The sequence below is a fragment of the Neovison vison genome, chromosome X, assembly GCF_020171115.1.
Source record: "Neovison vison isolate M4711 chromosome X, ASM_NN_V1, whole genome shotgun sequence".
NCBI lineage: Eukaryota > Metazoa > Chordata > Mammalia > Carnivora > Mustelidae > Neogale > Neogale vison.
Genome location: NC_058105.1, coordinates 207,888 through 224,303, shown reverse-complemented (window position 1 = coordinate 224,303; position 16,416 = coordinate 207,888). Strand labels below are relative to the sequence as shown.

The window sequence follows — 16,416 nt, the reverse complement described above, 5'->3', positions numbered from 1 at the left end:
TCAGAATTTGTGTAGAATATGTGTTTTATGTAGAGAAACTAAGAGAGTATGGGTTATAATTATAAGTGAGAGAAATTGATATTTTATTGGATTTATGGATGAAGATTCTGATAACGATTATTTTAGACACTGTATTGGACCATCATACAAAATTGTTTCTTTATGTATAATCTATATCTTCTTGCTACAATTTAGTAAAACCTAAGTAGGAAACCTAAATAAGCTCAGTACACTCTAGGAATATGAAGAAAACACGTGGGCCATGCCTTCTAGAGAAAATTTCTACTCCTAATTTGTTCAGACTATGAGTATAGCGGACCCTCTTAAAATGGTTTATAAAACATTGTTTTCACACCTTTGTATCTTCATTAGTTCTGTTATATCTGCTTGTAATTGTTTTCATTCATCCTTTTATTTATCAAATATTTTCTGAGCATCTACTCTGTGCCAGGCATTATGCTAAATTTGGGAGATTCAGTGATGGTTCTTTTTGCACTTCATTCTGTCATCCCCTCTCTTACCTCTTGGTTTTTGCACATGATATTCCCTCTGGCTCTAATGTCCTTCCCATCCTTCAATTTTATATTTAAATATCACTTTTTCCAGGAAGCATTCAATAACACCCTCAATATTGGATTGGGTGTATTTCCTCTCTGCTCCCTTACATAACACTTATCCTTTATTATGCTTGTCTGTTTGCCACCTTTCCTACTAAATTATGAACCCCTTGAGACCAGGGATTCATTGACTAATTATTATTAATTAATAGCATATATAACCTAGTATCTATATTAATAACGTAGAATTAACTTATTCTATATATTAATTTATTACTATATTATTATACTGTGAGCCTATATTAAGGCATCAATGAAAATAACTGAGATTATTCAAACTTCTCATCTCTTAGGATGATACCCATAAAAAATGGTAATTAGGTTAATGATCATTCATTCAACAGTGCCTTCTATGGGCCACTCACTAAGTTCTGATTATTCAACAACTAAATTTCTTACTCTTGTGCAGTTGACACTCAAGTGGGTAGGGAAAGATGTTTGTTCTGTGCCAGATACTGTTCTAAGCATTTCACATGTTTTAACCCATTATAATTCTCACAACAACCCTATGAAGTATCTTTGTAAGTTGTACTGATTTTACAAATAAGAAAACAAGGCCCAAAGAGATTAAGTAACTTGGCCAAGGATATATAGCTGGCAAGTGGCTGATCTGGAATTCAACTCAGGTTGACTCATTTCAGAGTTTACACTCTTAATCACTACACCAGAGAACCCTCTCATCTGTAAATCTCTTCAAGGATTTTTGCTCTAACTTTTCCAAATTACTTGATATCCCTGAAGATTCCAGGTCATTATATACTGTTTAGGTATCTGTCCTTTTCTTTATCACCCTTAATTATAATTATCTGTCTCCCACTCTAGACAGTGATCTCTTTGAAGGTAGATATAACACAACATATTTGTCTCCACTGCTATATCCCCAGGGCCTGGCACACTTGGTCACTCAGTTATTGCCTATTAAATGAATAAATAACTGACTCTTGGTAATCAACATAAATATTTTTATTTGTGCTTTAAGCTGTTGTGTTTCTGAAAGATTGTTTGCAGTTTCATGATTTTTTTAAAAGATATTGGGATAGTACAATTATATACAGAAACTGGTGTTGAGACATTACAAAATTCACTATGTGATCTGACAACCTGATTTACAAACTGGTTAGAATCAGTGTATTTCAGGAAACATGCTTTCTTAGCTCTTTAGTTAATGGTGTGCTTTTCAGGAAACACATTTAGACATATTCATTGAACTGTCTAAAATTATACAACTAGTTAGTGAAAGTGTTGGCCTAGAAGCAAACACAGGTCCTCCTGTCTCCCAGTCCAATGCCTTTTTTCTCTTTATAGATACCTTGTTGACATTAACTCAAATCCAGCTGAATTTGGACATACTGTCTTAGTACACACCTACATCTAAAAGCCAGTAATTTCAAAAAATAAGTAACCTTGAAGAACACCAGATAAATCACTCTGCCCTCCAAATATCATCCTTACTACTATGTTTGAGAAATCTCTAAGTTATAGTTTTATGATTAATTAAATACACTCTTCCATACTTACAACAACTGGTTGTCCAAATCATTTCTTTTTTTTTAAGATTTTATTTATTTATTTGACAGATAGCGATCACAAGTAGGCAGAGAGAGAGAGAGAGAGAGGAGGAAGCGGGGCTCTCTGTTCAGCAGAGAGCCTGATGTGGGGCTCAATCCCAGGATGCTGGGATCATGACCTGAGCCAAAGGCAGAGGCTTTAACCCACTGAGCCACCCAGGTGCCCCAAATCATTTCTGATATGACAGCTAAGTCAAAAAGATTTTGAGAAAAAGGTTAAGTATTTAACAAAGTCTACTGAATAACCAGGACAGGACATAAATGAAAGTGTTATAGGAGTTGCAAATGTAGAAGTAAGTTAGGGTATTAGTAAAAACTATCATAGAGCTTTAGAACAGAAAGGAGCCTTAGAGTCAGGGAAGTATTCGCAGAGGAATTAGGACCCTGATGTAGAAAATGAATAAATATATACAATCATGTGAAGGATACATATGGAAAGCTGGATTGGCAGCCATGTGCGCTGGTATTTTAGAAGAGTGAAACATTCAACTTTTCTTATGTTCAAAGATATGTTGAGAAGTGATTGAATGTATAGAGTCAGAGAATAACTTGATTGAGAAGCAAAGCAATTTAAACTTAATGCTGTAGGAATTAGAAATAAGTTTTTGAACAAAGGAATAAAGTATGAAAATAAGTCACATTTAAGAAAGATATATTTGGCATATATCTGCTTAAATTTAAAACTGGAGGGGCGCCTGGGTGGCTCAGTGGGTTGAGCCGCTGCCTTCGGCTCAGGTCATGATCTCGGGGTCCTGGGATCGAGTCCCACATTGGGCCCTCTGCTCAGCAGGGAGCCTGCTTCCTCCTCTCTCTCTCTCTGCCTACTTGTGATTTCTCTCTGTCAAATAAATAAATAAAATCTTAAAAAAAAACCTGGAGCTTAAAGTAATAAAAGGATTTCAATCATTGAAATCATCTCCTGCCTTTCCTGTGGGCTTCATTGGGGTGAGAACAACTTCTTAATTTTCATATTCACTCTTCATTGAGCACTTACTATATGCCAGACACATGATAAACCTTTCAAATGCAAGACCTTATTCAGTTGATAGGAAATAGCACAATCCTGTGATGTGGGGACTATTGTTTTTCCATTTTATAGACGAATGGAGGAAACAGGTTCAGAGAGGTAAAGTGACATGCCCAAAGTCAGATAGCTCATAAATTTAGGAGCAAAAATTTGAACCCTGATCTGTTTGACCCAAATCTAGCTAGTACAGTAGTTGGCACATAGTTGATGTGCAATAAATACCTGTTGAAAAAAATGGGTGAATGAATTTATCAGTAAATCTATCCTCTTCTGCTGATGAAACTACAGATTAATGTTTTTCATGATCCTGATACCCTCAAGTCAATATTAAGAGTAAAGAAAATGTGTGAGCCATGAAAGAGAACAATTTACATAGGCAAATCTCTTGGCTCTAGAAATTCTGAGTAGGAAGAGATCTGGATTTGCTTAGAAATTATATGCACACACACACACATGCACACATATGTGTGCATGTGTATGTGTGTGTGTATACACTATACATACCTACGTATCAGTAAAAGAGTTTGGAGAACCTTTGACACACACAGACACATATGAGTATGTAGACCCACACAAGCATGTATATTTTTAATCCCATGCTTTCTTCTGTTTTCTTAATCCTCTTGAGAGGGTGGAAATAACAGAATGTCAGAGCTAGAAGGGACCTTAGCAATTACCAGCAATTATCCGATCTTTTCATGTAAATGTAGAAATTGAGACACTAGAGGGAAAGTAAATTGCAAAGGTCACACAAGGAGTTAGAGTAAGATAGATTAAGGATCTCAGGTTCATGACTCACACAGGTTTGTTTTACTCTGAACTGTCACCATTTACCATCTCAATTTTATAGATGGGGTAAGCAAGGCATTCTAAGAATGTTGATGATCGAGCTCTTGCTACTTGTCCTTTGCAGCAGGACTTGAAATCAGATCTTTTATTTTAAATGTGACACTTGTTTTCAACCAAGTGCTTCTGTCTCGATGCCCAAAACAAAGACCCGTTTCTACTGAATTAAATAGTGGACTGGGGATAATTTACGGAAAACTTTGTCCTTCCCTTTAAGAGAAATTGTCCAAAGCTGCTTTATTTTCAGAAGACTGGCAGCCCTAAGGGGGCTGCATGAAGGCAGGGATTTTGTCTTCCTTATTGAATCCACAATACCCAGCGCAAAAGAAGGTACATTTTTGTTGTTGTTGACTATATGGCATACTAAAGGCAGGAAGGCAAAGTAAGGTGGGTAATGGTTTCCCAGCGGATGATGGATGGATAATCATTATTAGGGTTAGTGGGAATGAATGTGGGTAGGAGGTGGGAGAAACCCTTAAACAAAGGAGAAGCTCTGTCTGATAGAAGCTGCAATCACTCGGCAGAGATATTTAAATGAGGCCTCCTTAAAATCGTTACTTTCCATCCCACCCCCTATTCCCCTTTAAATTTTGTTTCAGTCATTACCCAGGGACCGGATACAGAGATTCCTATGGGGAGTTCTAATGGGTCGATTCAATTTCAGCTGGATGACGCCACTTAGCTAAGCATTAAGAGCTACGGCTCCGGGAAAGCCAACGACACAGAGAGAGGGAGAGAAAGAAATTATAACAAGGAGCAATAAATCCCTTTCCTCCCATCCTCCCCTATAATCCATTCACAAGACCTTCAGAAATCACCTACATTCACAAAACAGCCGGCTAGCTGAGCTGAACACACTGCAGTCTCACTCCCCTCCCCCCGTCTCTGCAGATTATATACCAGCACACCCTGAGCTGTATAAATAATCACACACTAGCGGTATCTATTGCTCTGTTGAGATACCCTGTGTCTACAACTGCAGTTTCTGCTGCTTCGGTTCATCCGTCAGATTGGAGGAGACAGAGGCGGAGGCGGAGGCGGAGGCAAAAGAGAAAGAGGGGGAGGAGGTAAAGAAGGAAGAAGGGGGGGAGGGAAGGGGGAGGGAAGAGGAGGGGAAGGAAAACGCTGAAGGAGGAGGGGGAAAAGAAAGAGGAGGAGGAGGAGAAGGGGAGGAGAAAGAGGCGGAGGAGGAGGGGGAGGAGAAATAGAAGAAGGAGGAGGAGAAAGAAGAGGAGGAGGAGGAGAAAGAGGAGGAGGAGATGAACAACTTACCCCGCTGAGCTTTCTTTGGGGAATACGTGCATCAAGATTGAGATCTCCATGTAAAATCTATACAAAGTATCTGCCACTACAGGTCTGACTCTCCTCCCCACCCCCCACCCCGCACCACCGTTTCTTTTTTTTTTTTTTTTCCTCTCTCTCTCTTTCTTTCTTTCTTTCTTTCTTTTTTTTTTTTTTTCTTTCCGTTTTCTCTGCTGTGTCAGAAAGACCGACACAGAACTATCTGTTTCTGGCTCCACTGCCAGTGAAGGAGTTTTCATTCAGACTTTCCGAAGAGAGGTGGAGAACCCTAAAGACTCAGGAGAAGAAGAGCTCTTTTGAGCCAAATGGGGCTTTAGTTCTTCTGCTTTCCTCAGCATGGATAAACCCTTTCCTCAAGGTAAGCCATAGAGATTAGCTCTTAAAGACCCTAGAATTCTTTCTGTGCAATGCATATATTGCCATTCATTCCAGCCATCCTCTGTGTGTGTGTGTGTGTGTGTGTATGTGTGTGTGTGCGCGCGCGCGTTCGTGTGTGTGTGCGCGCGCGCGTGTGTGCGCGCGTACAAGAGCAAACGCATGGGTAAAATAAAATGAAAACCATTTAAATGACATTTTAATGAATCAGCTTTTGCAAAAATTTTTCCATATTAGAAATTCATAAATCAAAATGGAACTTCAAAATAACCCTTTCCTAGCCAAATGTCAATTTAATTTTTAGCCTGTTGACCTTTAAATGAATTTTGGTTCGTGCCTAGCCCCTTATAGCGCAGCCTAACCACCCAAGCTGAGGACGTAGGGAGAGCCCGTGCTGAGGCCAGTCTGGCTGCCCAGCGGGCATCCTGTCAGCGTGGGGCTAGTCTGCTATTGGCTCACAAGTCTGGGCTGTGCATCGTTCAGATTTCATCACATCACCTTGCCCTGGGTAGAAATGGCGCAAGCTGACACGGCATAACCCCCTACTTACACTGAGTCAGAGCAATGATTTAGAAATCTCTGGATCCATGCCTGGGTGTATGTGCACATGTCTCCGTGTGGCATACAGAAATTTTGTCGAAAGTGAGAACCTGTGACCATGTCCAGTTAACCAATAGGCATTTGATAGGACCTAGTACAGTGCTTTACACTCCTTCCATTCCTCTAGCCAAGTATAATTAGCATTCACCTCTGCGTGCGGCAAACCAAGTTGGATGAACAGAAAACAGACCTCGAACTCTTAAACAGAAAATCTATTTTGAAATGCAAACTATTGTTGCTTTTTTGGGTACATTAAAACCGTTGTAACATAATGTGCTATGACATGAATTTGGATATACCAGGTGTTAAATCATGCTCCCAACAAGTCAGCTGCATATATACATAACCAATAAGGTACTGACTAGCATTTTATCCATAAGGGAGTATTAGTCTTGTTCCCTGTACCTCTAAATAAACATTTACTAAGACTTTATTCTATGCATTTTGGTTTCTTTGTGTTCTGTTTTTAGGTCTCTCTAGCTGTGAAACAATCTAGATAGTGATCTGAGTGACTTGGATTTAGAAGGTTTTTACTCAGGGTAGAGGAGTTGGGTAGTGAGGAATGAAAAAACTTGAAGGAAGGAGACTAATTCTTCATGAAAGACTTTTTTGAGACAGAGAAATACAACCAACAAACCCAGTATAAAAAATGTAGAGCATCAAAACATGAAGGAGCCTTAAAAGCCCCCTTTTCGTGCCTCTCATTTTGCAGATAAACTGAGGCTTGGGATAGAAGTCGTTTGCCCACAGGCACACAACAAAGCAGTTAAGACTGGAACTTAAATTTCACGTATCTTGTAAAAGGGTATGGGGTTTAAAGAAAATCCCTACTTCTTAAGTGAACAACTAGCATTTTCTTCAGGATTAGAAGTATGTGAATTCATTCGATATTACAATTTTCCCTGTATTGCTCATCACTAAAACACCTACATCTTTAAAAATGCAAGGTCTTTAAACTGCTAGACTCTAGTTTGAGTCTTAATGAAACTATTAAAGTAATGAATAGAGCTAGGGTAGCAAAGTGACAAGTTAAGAGTTAAATGTGGTGAGAACCTGGCAGCTCCAGCAAGATGTATGTGGTAGGAGGGAGGCCCAGTCAGTGGCTGAGAGGTTAGTAATGTAAACTATATACAACTTGGTATTTGTAAGGGGGAAGTGCTTTGATAGAGATGCAAATGCTTTTGCACAGAGAGGGATTTTTGGAGAGCAGACTTTGGAACAGTAGAACTAAGAAAACATATAAAGCCATAGCAGAAATTCCCCCTATGTTTGCTTTCAGTTATTCTGAGAAGGAGTGTATGTAACAGCAGAGCACAGAAAAAAGTAACACACCCCAGAGCTGTTACACAGTAAGGTACAAAACAGCATTGAACCCATGGGAGTGGGATAAAACAGGAGCCAAGCTCTCCTTCTCTGCCCTCCTCTTCTTTGAAATTGAAGTTGAGTCATATTGTATCAGAAAGGATTTACCAGAAAAATCAGAACTGTCTAAGGCTGTTAGCATAGTAGTACTTTAGATTAGGGAAGTTTTCAACTTTGGTTTCAACATGGCAGATTTTGGGTTCCAAGGAGTAAATACATTTTCCTTTCATTAACAAACAGAATTTCTTGAATAGGTTTAGCTCTCTAGTCCCTAAGTTGGCATAAGAAAAGAAATTTCTGTTTAGATTGAACAGAAAATTTCAGGGCTACAGGAAAACTGTTGAGAAAGCTCTGAGCACCTGGCCAGAGGGACTGAGATGGGAGTGGGTTTACAATGCATCATTCATTACTGCAGAGGCACTACGTGACAGAAATCACTAGATCCCACCAATGTGCAGCCAAGACTTGTAATCACCTTGGCTCCTATTTAATAATATGTGATATGCATATTCTATCTCTCATTTAATAGAATATGGAACTGACCAACAGCACAGTTTCTTAACTGGTTTTGCTCACAATGAATTGCCCTTTAGCGGGAGGATTTCTGAATCATAAACATGCAGTTGTAGTTTTTCATCTAATCTGTGTGCTGTAACAGTCTCTCTTGCCTATTTGCTTCTCAGTCCCCCCACCCCTTACCTTCCCCTATGGTATCTATTTGGGTTCCTCCTGTTAGCCGGATCAAATCAGCAAACATTTTATTGTCATTCAGTCCTGTTTTATTCTTCTAATTTTGCCCAGGTCCTCCTTCCGCCTATATTGCAGATTTTCCACAGTCCATTCTGATAAAAGATTTGGTAGGGCAGGAGTTCATTCTGTTAAGCCTCTTGTAAACAAGGCAATAATACCTCATCATCCCAGACCAATGCCCAAAGTTTCTTTTACTTATCCAACCAGCATTGCAACTTTTCAGTCTTACAGCAATCTAATCAATATCCAGATACACCTTCACAACTTAAGCACCATATACCCTTCTGCTGCCAAGACAGGATCCCCTTTGAACATGGTTCTGAGTCATTTCTATTATGACCTAGATTCCTCCAAGCTTAGCTTTTCAACCTTCTGGGCATGTCCCTGAGATACCTAGTGATATCTTTGGAATCCCAGAGGATTATCTTTTGTAACTTTGAGACCTTGTACGCCTTCCTTTGAGTTATTGATTCTTAGAATTTCCAATATGTTTTGAGTCTAATTTCCTTTGGGAAATCAGTGAGTCTAAAATGCTTCCAGTGTGTTTGTTACTGTTCTTATAAAGGACACAAAGGGCCCCATGCATTCTTTATCTGATCAATAGGGAATAAATCTACTATTATAAATTTGCCAAAAGACTCTTCCTGATGCAAAGTTTTCACATGCCATAATCTGCAAGTGAGCTGAACAATGTGTCTTTGTTTTTTTTTTTTTTAAGATTTTACTTATTTGTCAGAGAGAGAGATTGAGCATAAGCAGGGGGAGTGGCAGGCAGAGGAGAAGCAGGCTCCCCACTGAGCAAGGAGCCCCCGTGGGGGGCTCTTACGGGGCTCCTTGGGATCCTGACCTGAGCCAAAGGCAGACCCTTAACTAACTGAGCCACCCAGATGTCCTGTGTCTTTGTTTATTTAGGTCTTCCAATGAAAACTACTTTTTCCTTTCCAATGCTGAGATTATGAATCTCAACTAAGTTCAGTAAAGGTAGATATAGAAGGTTTCAGGGGGCTGTGAGTCCAAGTAAATAAAAGAGACGTGCGGTGCCTGAGTGGCTTAGTTTTTAAGCGGCTGCCTTCAGCTCAGATCATGATCCCAGGGTCCTAGGACTGAGCCCCACATATCAGGCTTCCTGCTCAGTGGGACGCCTGCTTTTCCCTCTGCCCCTCCCCCTGCTTGTGTTCCCTCTCTTGTTGTCTCTTTCTCTCTCTGTCAAATAAATAAATAAAATATTTTTTTAAAAAAGAGACATAAATTTTGCTTTTGAATGCTGAAATGAAAAAGGGCATGTTCCTTAATTTACCCTCAAGGATTGAAGATATAGAAGGTGTAGATGAAGATAAATTTTTGTCAAATTGTGTAGTTATAGAACTAAAGACCATAATGGGGCAGGGTCCTTCAAAATCACCTAGTTTGCCCCTATAATTATATAGATAGTGAAATTGAGGCCCAAACAAAGCAAGTGATTTGACAAAACTTTCATAGATATTTGAGTCCTAGAATGTCCAAGGAGTTTATTTGCATTCCCCTGTGCTGCATTAAATAACACCAAAACAACTAGCGAAAAAGTAAAATTATAGTCAGACTGGTTCTTTTCTGTGATGTGCCAGAAAGTTATTTTTAACCAAATTAAATCTTCTTTTCAAAAAACGAACAGATGTAAATTCAACTAAACAGGTTTACACGGGGATATAGCCTCAAAAGGCAATGAGGCCGGTCATATTATTAGCCACTGAGTCCTTTGTGAGCGGCACCCTTCTCTTTCCTGTTATTGAGCTTTGGGCACATTTCGGTGTCATGTTTGCTTGCTTATGGAAACCTAATCAAGCACTATCCTCTTTCACTTGTTCATTTCTATTACTCATTCAAGCTTTGCATTCCATACAGTAGTGTGAGTAATCGATCTATTTTGAGGAGGCCTGAAATATGATGGATTTCAAATATATGCTTTATTCATGCTAGTGTTTCCTAGGTCCTAATGCCTCCAGGATGACTCTTGAAATTGTGCTTAGGTTTTCTTGTATATACCTTTTTGGCCGGTCAGTCTTCCAGGTGTGGTACAGTGATTTACTGTTTGTATCATATTTTCCTCATAGTCACCATTATCCGTTTTAAGCTCCATCAAATCCTTCAGGGAATGACCGCCCAACTCTTCCTGATTGTGGGTCCGTGGAGACACAAGTAGGTGCTTTCTAGATATTCAACTTGGTTTAAATAGGTACTGTTAGGGGCGCCTGAGTGGCTTAGTGGGTTAAAGCCTCTGCCTTCAGCTCAGGTCATGATCCCAGGGTCCTGGGATCAAGCCCGGCATCAGGGAGCCTGCTTCACCCTCTCTCTCTGCCTTCCTCTGTGCCTGCTTGTGATCTCTGTCAAATAAATAAAATATTTAAAATAAACAAACAAATAAATAAATAAATAGGTACTGTTACAGGTGACATTTCAAATAATTCAGGGATCATCTTACATTGCTCTCCCATCCCTAGTGTTTGATTCTGGTGCTGCACTACCACTTAGAAAGAGTTATCTCCTCAAGGAGTTAAAGCAGACTGAAGGTGAGGAGAACTGCAGGCCAATTAGTCTTGGCTTCCATACACCGTGGGGTGGTTTTTTCCCGTTATTCTACAAATAGCCCGATTTTCGCTCTCGGTTTCTCTGCCATATCACTGCCGTTACTGCATCCTGCCTGCTTGTAGTCACTGAATCAAGCAATTTCTTTCTCATCTGTTTATTATGCTTATCAGAAATTTTACTGAAAGGAGAATAACCCTAGATCCCATCAATCAAAAAAATATATGTACATGTGTATAAATGTCTCATACATATACACATGCAACTTCTCATGGAAGACTTTTGAGGCTTTTTCTTTTTGTTTTACATTAGCATTACTACAGGATGTAGCCTTTGCATTTGAAATTAGCTTCCAGTTTTATTAGAATTCTGAGGCTCAGGGCCTAGATTTCTCCCTTAGCACGCATCTAGCTGCTCCTGTGACGAAATACAAAAGGAATCAATGATGTGAGCTTTGCTCCCAGAGAGCTTTATAGTTCAGATGCTTTGAGCAGATTTGCTTGTACAGAAGTCGGTGAGGTCAACTACAGAACAGAGGCGTAACCCTAACCCGAGCCCTAACCCTGAAGTGATTGAAGGTCGTGGTAGAGTCAGGGCCTGAGCTTTGGTAGTTGCCTGCAAAGTGGTCCTCCTATGTCTTCTCATGTATTGTGTCCGCCTCCTCTCTCCTAGGGCTTTCTGATGTGCCCTAAGGTCCATGTAACTGGAAGGGCTATTTATCACCACAAGTGCCACCCGGACCCCAAAGCACTCAGAAGTCAAGAATCGAAGGAAAATGGATGCTGCCGGGACGGACGACTTCCAGCAGATCCTCCCGATTGAGCAGCTGCGCCCGACTCACGCTAGCAATGATTACGTGGAGCGGCCCCCGGCCCCCCGCAAGCAGGCCCTCTCCAGCCCCTCGCTTGCAGCGCACACGCACAAGTCCGACTGGTCCCTGGCCGCCGTGCCCCCTGCGCTTCCCCGCAGTCTCAGCCAGTGCCACCAGCTGCAGCCCTTGCCTCAGCATCTGAGCCAGTCCAGCATCGCCAGCTCCGCGTCCCAGAGCACCACCGCCTCCGACCAAAGGCTCTTGGCCGGCCTCACGCCCTCCCCCTCAGGCCAGTCCACCGTGCGAACGCAGCCCGGAGCGGGGCCCCACCCGAAGCTCGACGGTGCTCTGAAGGCAGAAGCTGAGCACTCCGCGGGGCACTCCGGGGAGCACCTCTTCATTTGCGAGGAGTGTGGGCGCTGCAAATGCGTCCTCTGCGCAGCGGCTCGTCCCCTCCCCTCCTGCTGGCTGTGCAACCAACGTTGCCTTTGCTCCGCCGAGAGCCTCCTCGACTACGGCACTTGCCTCTGCTGCGTGAAGGGCCTCTTCTACCACTGCTCCACCGACGACGAAGACAACTGCGCCGACGAGCCCTGCTCCTGCGGGCCCAGCTCGTGCTTCGTCCGCTGGGCAGCCATGAGCCTCATCTCCCTCTTCCTCCCTTGCCTGTGCTGCTACCTGCCTACCCGGGGATGCCTCCGTCTGTGCCAGCAGGGCTACGACAGCCTCCGGCGACCCGGCTGCCGCTGTAAGAGGCACACCAACACTGTGTGCAGAAAGATCTCTTCTGGTAGTGCACCATTCCCCAAGGCCCAGGAGAAGTCCGTATGACCTTCCCCCAACACGGAGCCAGAGCTTTCTCCTTCTTGCGCCCGTTAGGAAAGTGCGGGCCTCATCTCTGCGGAGGGGGAGAAGGAGTAAAGCAGCCAAAGTTAGGGCCTCACCAGTTTTGCTCCTGCAGTGTCAGGGAATGGCCGAGCACATCCTGGCGCAGGATGTCTTGTTCTTTCTCACAGCATCTATCCCACTTCTCTTCAAACTTCTTACACCTGGCCATTTTAGCCATGTGGCTGTCCTGGCAAATTCAGGTGATACATAGGCAAGAGATTCGGACACGGAGGACTGACAGAGCCAGCAACATGGAGGGTTAGGGGCTCCCCAACATAATGCCTCTTGATGCAGGCTCTGAGCATCCCTCCACTGTCCACAGTGCCTTTGGAAACTCTCTTCTAAGACGGTTTTCAGGGGTGCATGTGGAACAGTTCGATATTCCAGGGAATCCGACCCCTTCCCCCTGTTTACTGCCCTTCTCTTCTCCTCTTGTTCTTTGTTCCTTCCCCCTTCATTCCAGCTTGATTCTGACTTTTCATTCCGTGTCTTTCTCCCTCCCTCCCTTCTACTCCTTTCCTCTCTCTCTTTCAGACTGACCCATTCTCTACTTGTATCTCCATCTTGTTTGATCTGTCTTTGTCTCTCTCTACCTGTCCTTTCTCAACTATGTCCAAAAGTGCTGTTTTTCCATAGGTGTTTCCTTTGACGCCAAACTTTGCTATGCTATACTATTTACTAAATTTTATTAAGGGAAATGGATTACTGTAATGAACTGATCACTAGCAATAGTCTATATCCTGACATGTGTGTGTGTGTGCTCATAACCACACTCACCTGTTTGTGAACACACGAGGCAAAAATTAATCTTACATTTCCAGGTTTAACGAGCTGGAGTTTTACTCCCTTTCCCAATAATCAACTTATAGTACTGACAGATTCCACTAGCATGCAGAGTAGGATAGTAAATCAGGATGCTCATAACTTTGTATGTCTGACCCAAGTGCCAAAGGCAGACGTGCTTTATAGCTAAATGAACAAAGCAAGGGACATTACAGAGGTCTGTTCTCTCTTAGACTGCATGGCTCAGGCCTTAATTATGGACATAAAAAGTCATAAAACTTTAGAGCTGGAAGGAATCTTAACTGTTAATCTAGTTCAATGCCCTTATTTTGCAGATGGGAAAACTGAGGCCTGGAGATAGGAAGGGATTGTTCCCAAGGCCACACACTGAGATCATAGCAGGGTTGAGACTGGAAAAAAAGTCTTCTGACTTCTAGTTCAATATTCTGTACTCTACATCACATTAGGTCATGGGACTTTTCTCTTAGGACTCTATTAACAGTGACAGAAAGCCATTGTCATTCAATTTTTCTGGAACCACGCCAAGTTAGTGTGGTGGTCTTTATGCAGTGCATAGTGGGTAGCTAATTAACTATCAGGTGTTGAGGCTGCCCGCAGTGGACATCTCCTTTGACTCTGTCACCTGCAGAAGCGCCAGTGTGCAAAACAAAACAAGGAATCCCTAACCAAGCTCTATCTTCGCCTACTTTTTGCTGCACATGTCGTACTCGCTCCTGGCTTTGTCTGCGATGGCAATTGCCTGAGAACCTAAATTTCAGCAGCTGGAAAACTGAGATGAAGGACATATAAAGCAGAGAACTGACTTCTCTTTTAAAAATATACCAAGAGCCTGTGTTGTGAATCCACTTCAATGGGAAAAGGCTGCACTGGGGATGGCAGGCTCCTGAAGACTCAAGAATTAGATCCAGTTTCCCTCTGTAAGTGAATCCAAAATTCACTGAGGAATTCAGAGATTGAGGGCACTTGCTTGAAATCAAGGTGCTCCAACTTAGTTTAAGACTTCCAGACTCCAACTTTATAGATCATCTCTTTTAAAGTGTGCATGGATGTGTACTGCAGAGCGGCGAGGTGGGAGAAATGTATAGTCATACACAGGGGGAAGAAGGGAACATCCACATCCCTTTGTTGGATATATGCTATAGAAATATGTGCCACTCACTTTGTGTTGGTTCTGAATCTTCCTGAAGTGTACTGACACAGCCCCATGCTTTCACTTTCGCCTCCTCTTCTAGAATTGCTTTGCTCTATTTTTGTATATATAAATATGTTATGATGATTATTAATAATGTTAATGATACTGCTGCAAATGGTGCCATATATAAGGTTTGGCTTCTTGGAACATTATAAACCCAAACCAATACCTGTAACCTCTTAAGTTGCTTTCAGATCCTTCCATTTTAAGTAACTTTTTAAAATCTTAACGAGTCTGCCTGATTGAACTTTGACTTATCTACTCCTAAAAGCTGTGCCCAGCTCTCTGGCTGGATCCAGCTGGATGGTGATGAGTAGCAACACACCCTTCTCCCCGCTTATGCCTGAAATTTGCTTAGAGCTGAGATATATAAGGGTTCTATGACACTAGTGCATTGTTCCTGGAGCTAAAGTTATTCTATGGATGTTTGCTTATTAGTTTCAGGGCCCCAAACAACACAAGTCCCTCCTCCTTCATAGCTCCTTGATATCCCAATCCTGCAGTCCTTACTCAGGCAAATTGTGCACTGCCAGAGGGGCCCTGGGCTCTGCCATACACCCAGAAGAGCTCTTCTCAGTGTATTTCTAAATGGCCTTACACTTGGTAGAAGAAACTGAAGGGTTACTCAAATGCAATTGCCATGTGCAATCTGCTGCTGAGTCAGGGCTTTGCCTTGTGTCCAAGTTGGCCTGATACGGGCTGCATCTGGTTTACGTATAGATGGGTCCTTTTGGGGTATGTGTACAGAAGTGTGAGTGTGCATATGTACCCTTCTGTGAAATTTTATGTATATATATGTATACACATATATGTTTGTGTGTATATATATATATGTGTGTGTGTGTGTGTGTGTGTGTGTAAATATATATATTCACACATCTCTATATATTTTAATGTATTGCACATGTATATTTAAAATATATATAAAAGAAGTCTAAATCCTGCAGAAAGCGTCTGTTTTCATTATTTTTCTACCTTGTGTCATGTACTGTATAAGTAGGAATATTTAGAGGATGTTTCCTGCTTAGCATTTTTTTGCAATTAAGTCATCTGTTACCCCCTAATTCTACTACTTTCCACATATTTGTTCCTTGATATATTTATTTCACATGGCTTAGTCAAGAGTTTTCCTTTGATTCCAGCTCATCTTCCCTCATCACGATGGGTATAATAAATATAGTGAACATTTCTATAGTGCTTACTATGTGCTAAGCATTATTATAAATGCATTGCCTATATGAGCTCATTTCATTCTCACACTAACTTTAAGATGTAGGTATAATTACAACTGCTACATTACATATGAGAAAACTGAAGCACAGGGAGGTTAATTGACTTGCCAGCAGTAACAAAGCTTGTCAGTGAAGGAGCTAATATTTGAACCTAGACTGTCTGAGTCCAAAGTCTGGGCTCCAAAGTTAGCTATAGAAGTCTGGAACATAATGTATATCCTTCTGGTGTAAAACAAGCCTCAAACAGTGAATAGTCCTTTACCCTCTGCAGCCTAAGAGTTGAGACAAATGGGCTCCTATGTTAGCAGTGAAGCAATAGTTAACAGATATCGTATATTAGCTGTCTTGTCTCCTAAGATGGCGGCATTAGAAACTTCTCCACTACTCCCTTCGAAAACATGTTTGCAGCCAGTTACCACTTCTCAGACAGTTTACAGTAGCTACTAGAGAAATATTTTCACTTGTGCAGGAGAAGGGAAG

The 16,416-nt window shown here is 41.7% G+C and overlaps 1 protein-coding gene across 2 annotated transcripts; it reads left to right on the top strand.

Annotated features, from left to right (window-relative positions):
• Positions 1–4,359: 4,359 nt before the first annotated feature.
• On the top strand, positions 4,360–14,166 carry SPRY3 (sprouty RTK signaling antagonist 3). 2 transcript variants are annotated; one of them, XM_044235467.1, is made up of 3 exons: positions 4,360–4,388; positions 5,547–5,718; positions 11,682–14,166. In XM_044235467.1, the coding sequence occupies exon 3, from the start codon at positions 11,785–11,787 to the stop codon at positions 12,649–12,651; it is 867 nt and encodes a 288-aa protein (XP_044091402.1). In that variant the 5' UTR covers positions 4,360–4,388; positions 5,547–5,718; positions 11,682–11,784; the 3' UTR covers positions 12,652–14,166. The 2 variants fall into 2 exon arrangements, with proteins under 2 accessions (XP_044091402.1, XP_044091403.1); XM_044235468.1 differs by lacking the exon at positions 4,360–4,388 and adding an exon at positions 5,102–5,125.
• The last annotated feature ends 2,250 nt before the right edge of the window (positions 14,167–16,416 follow it).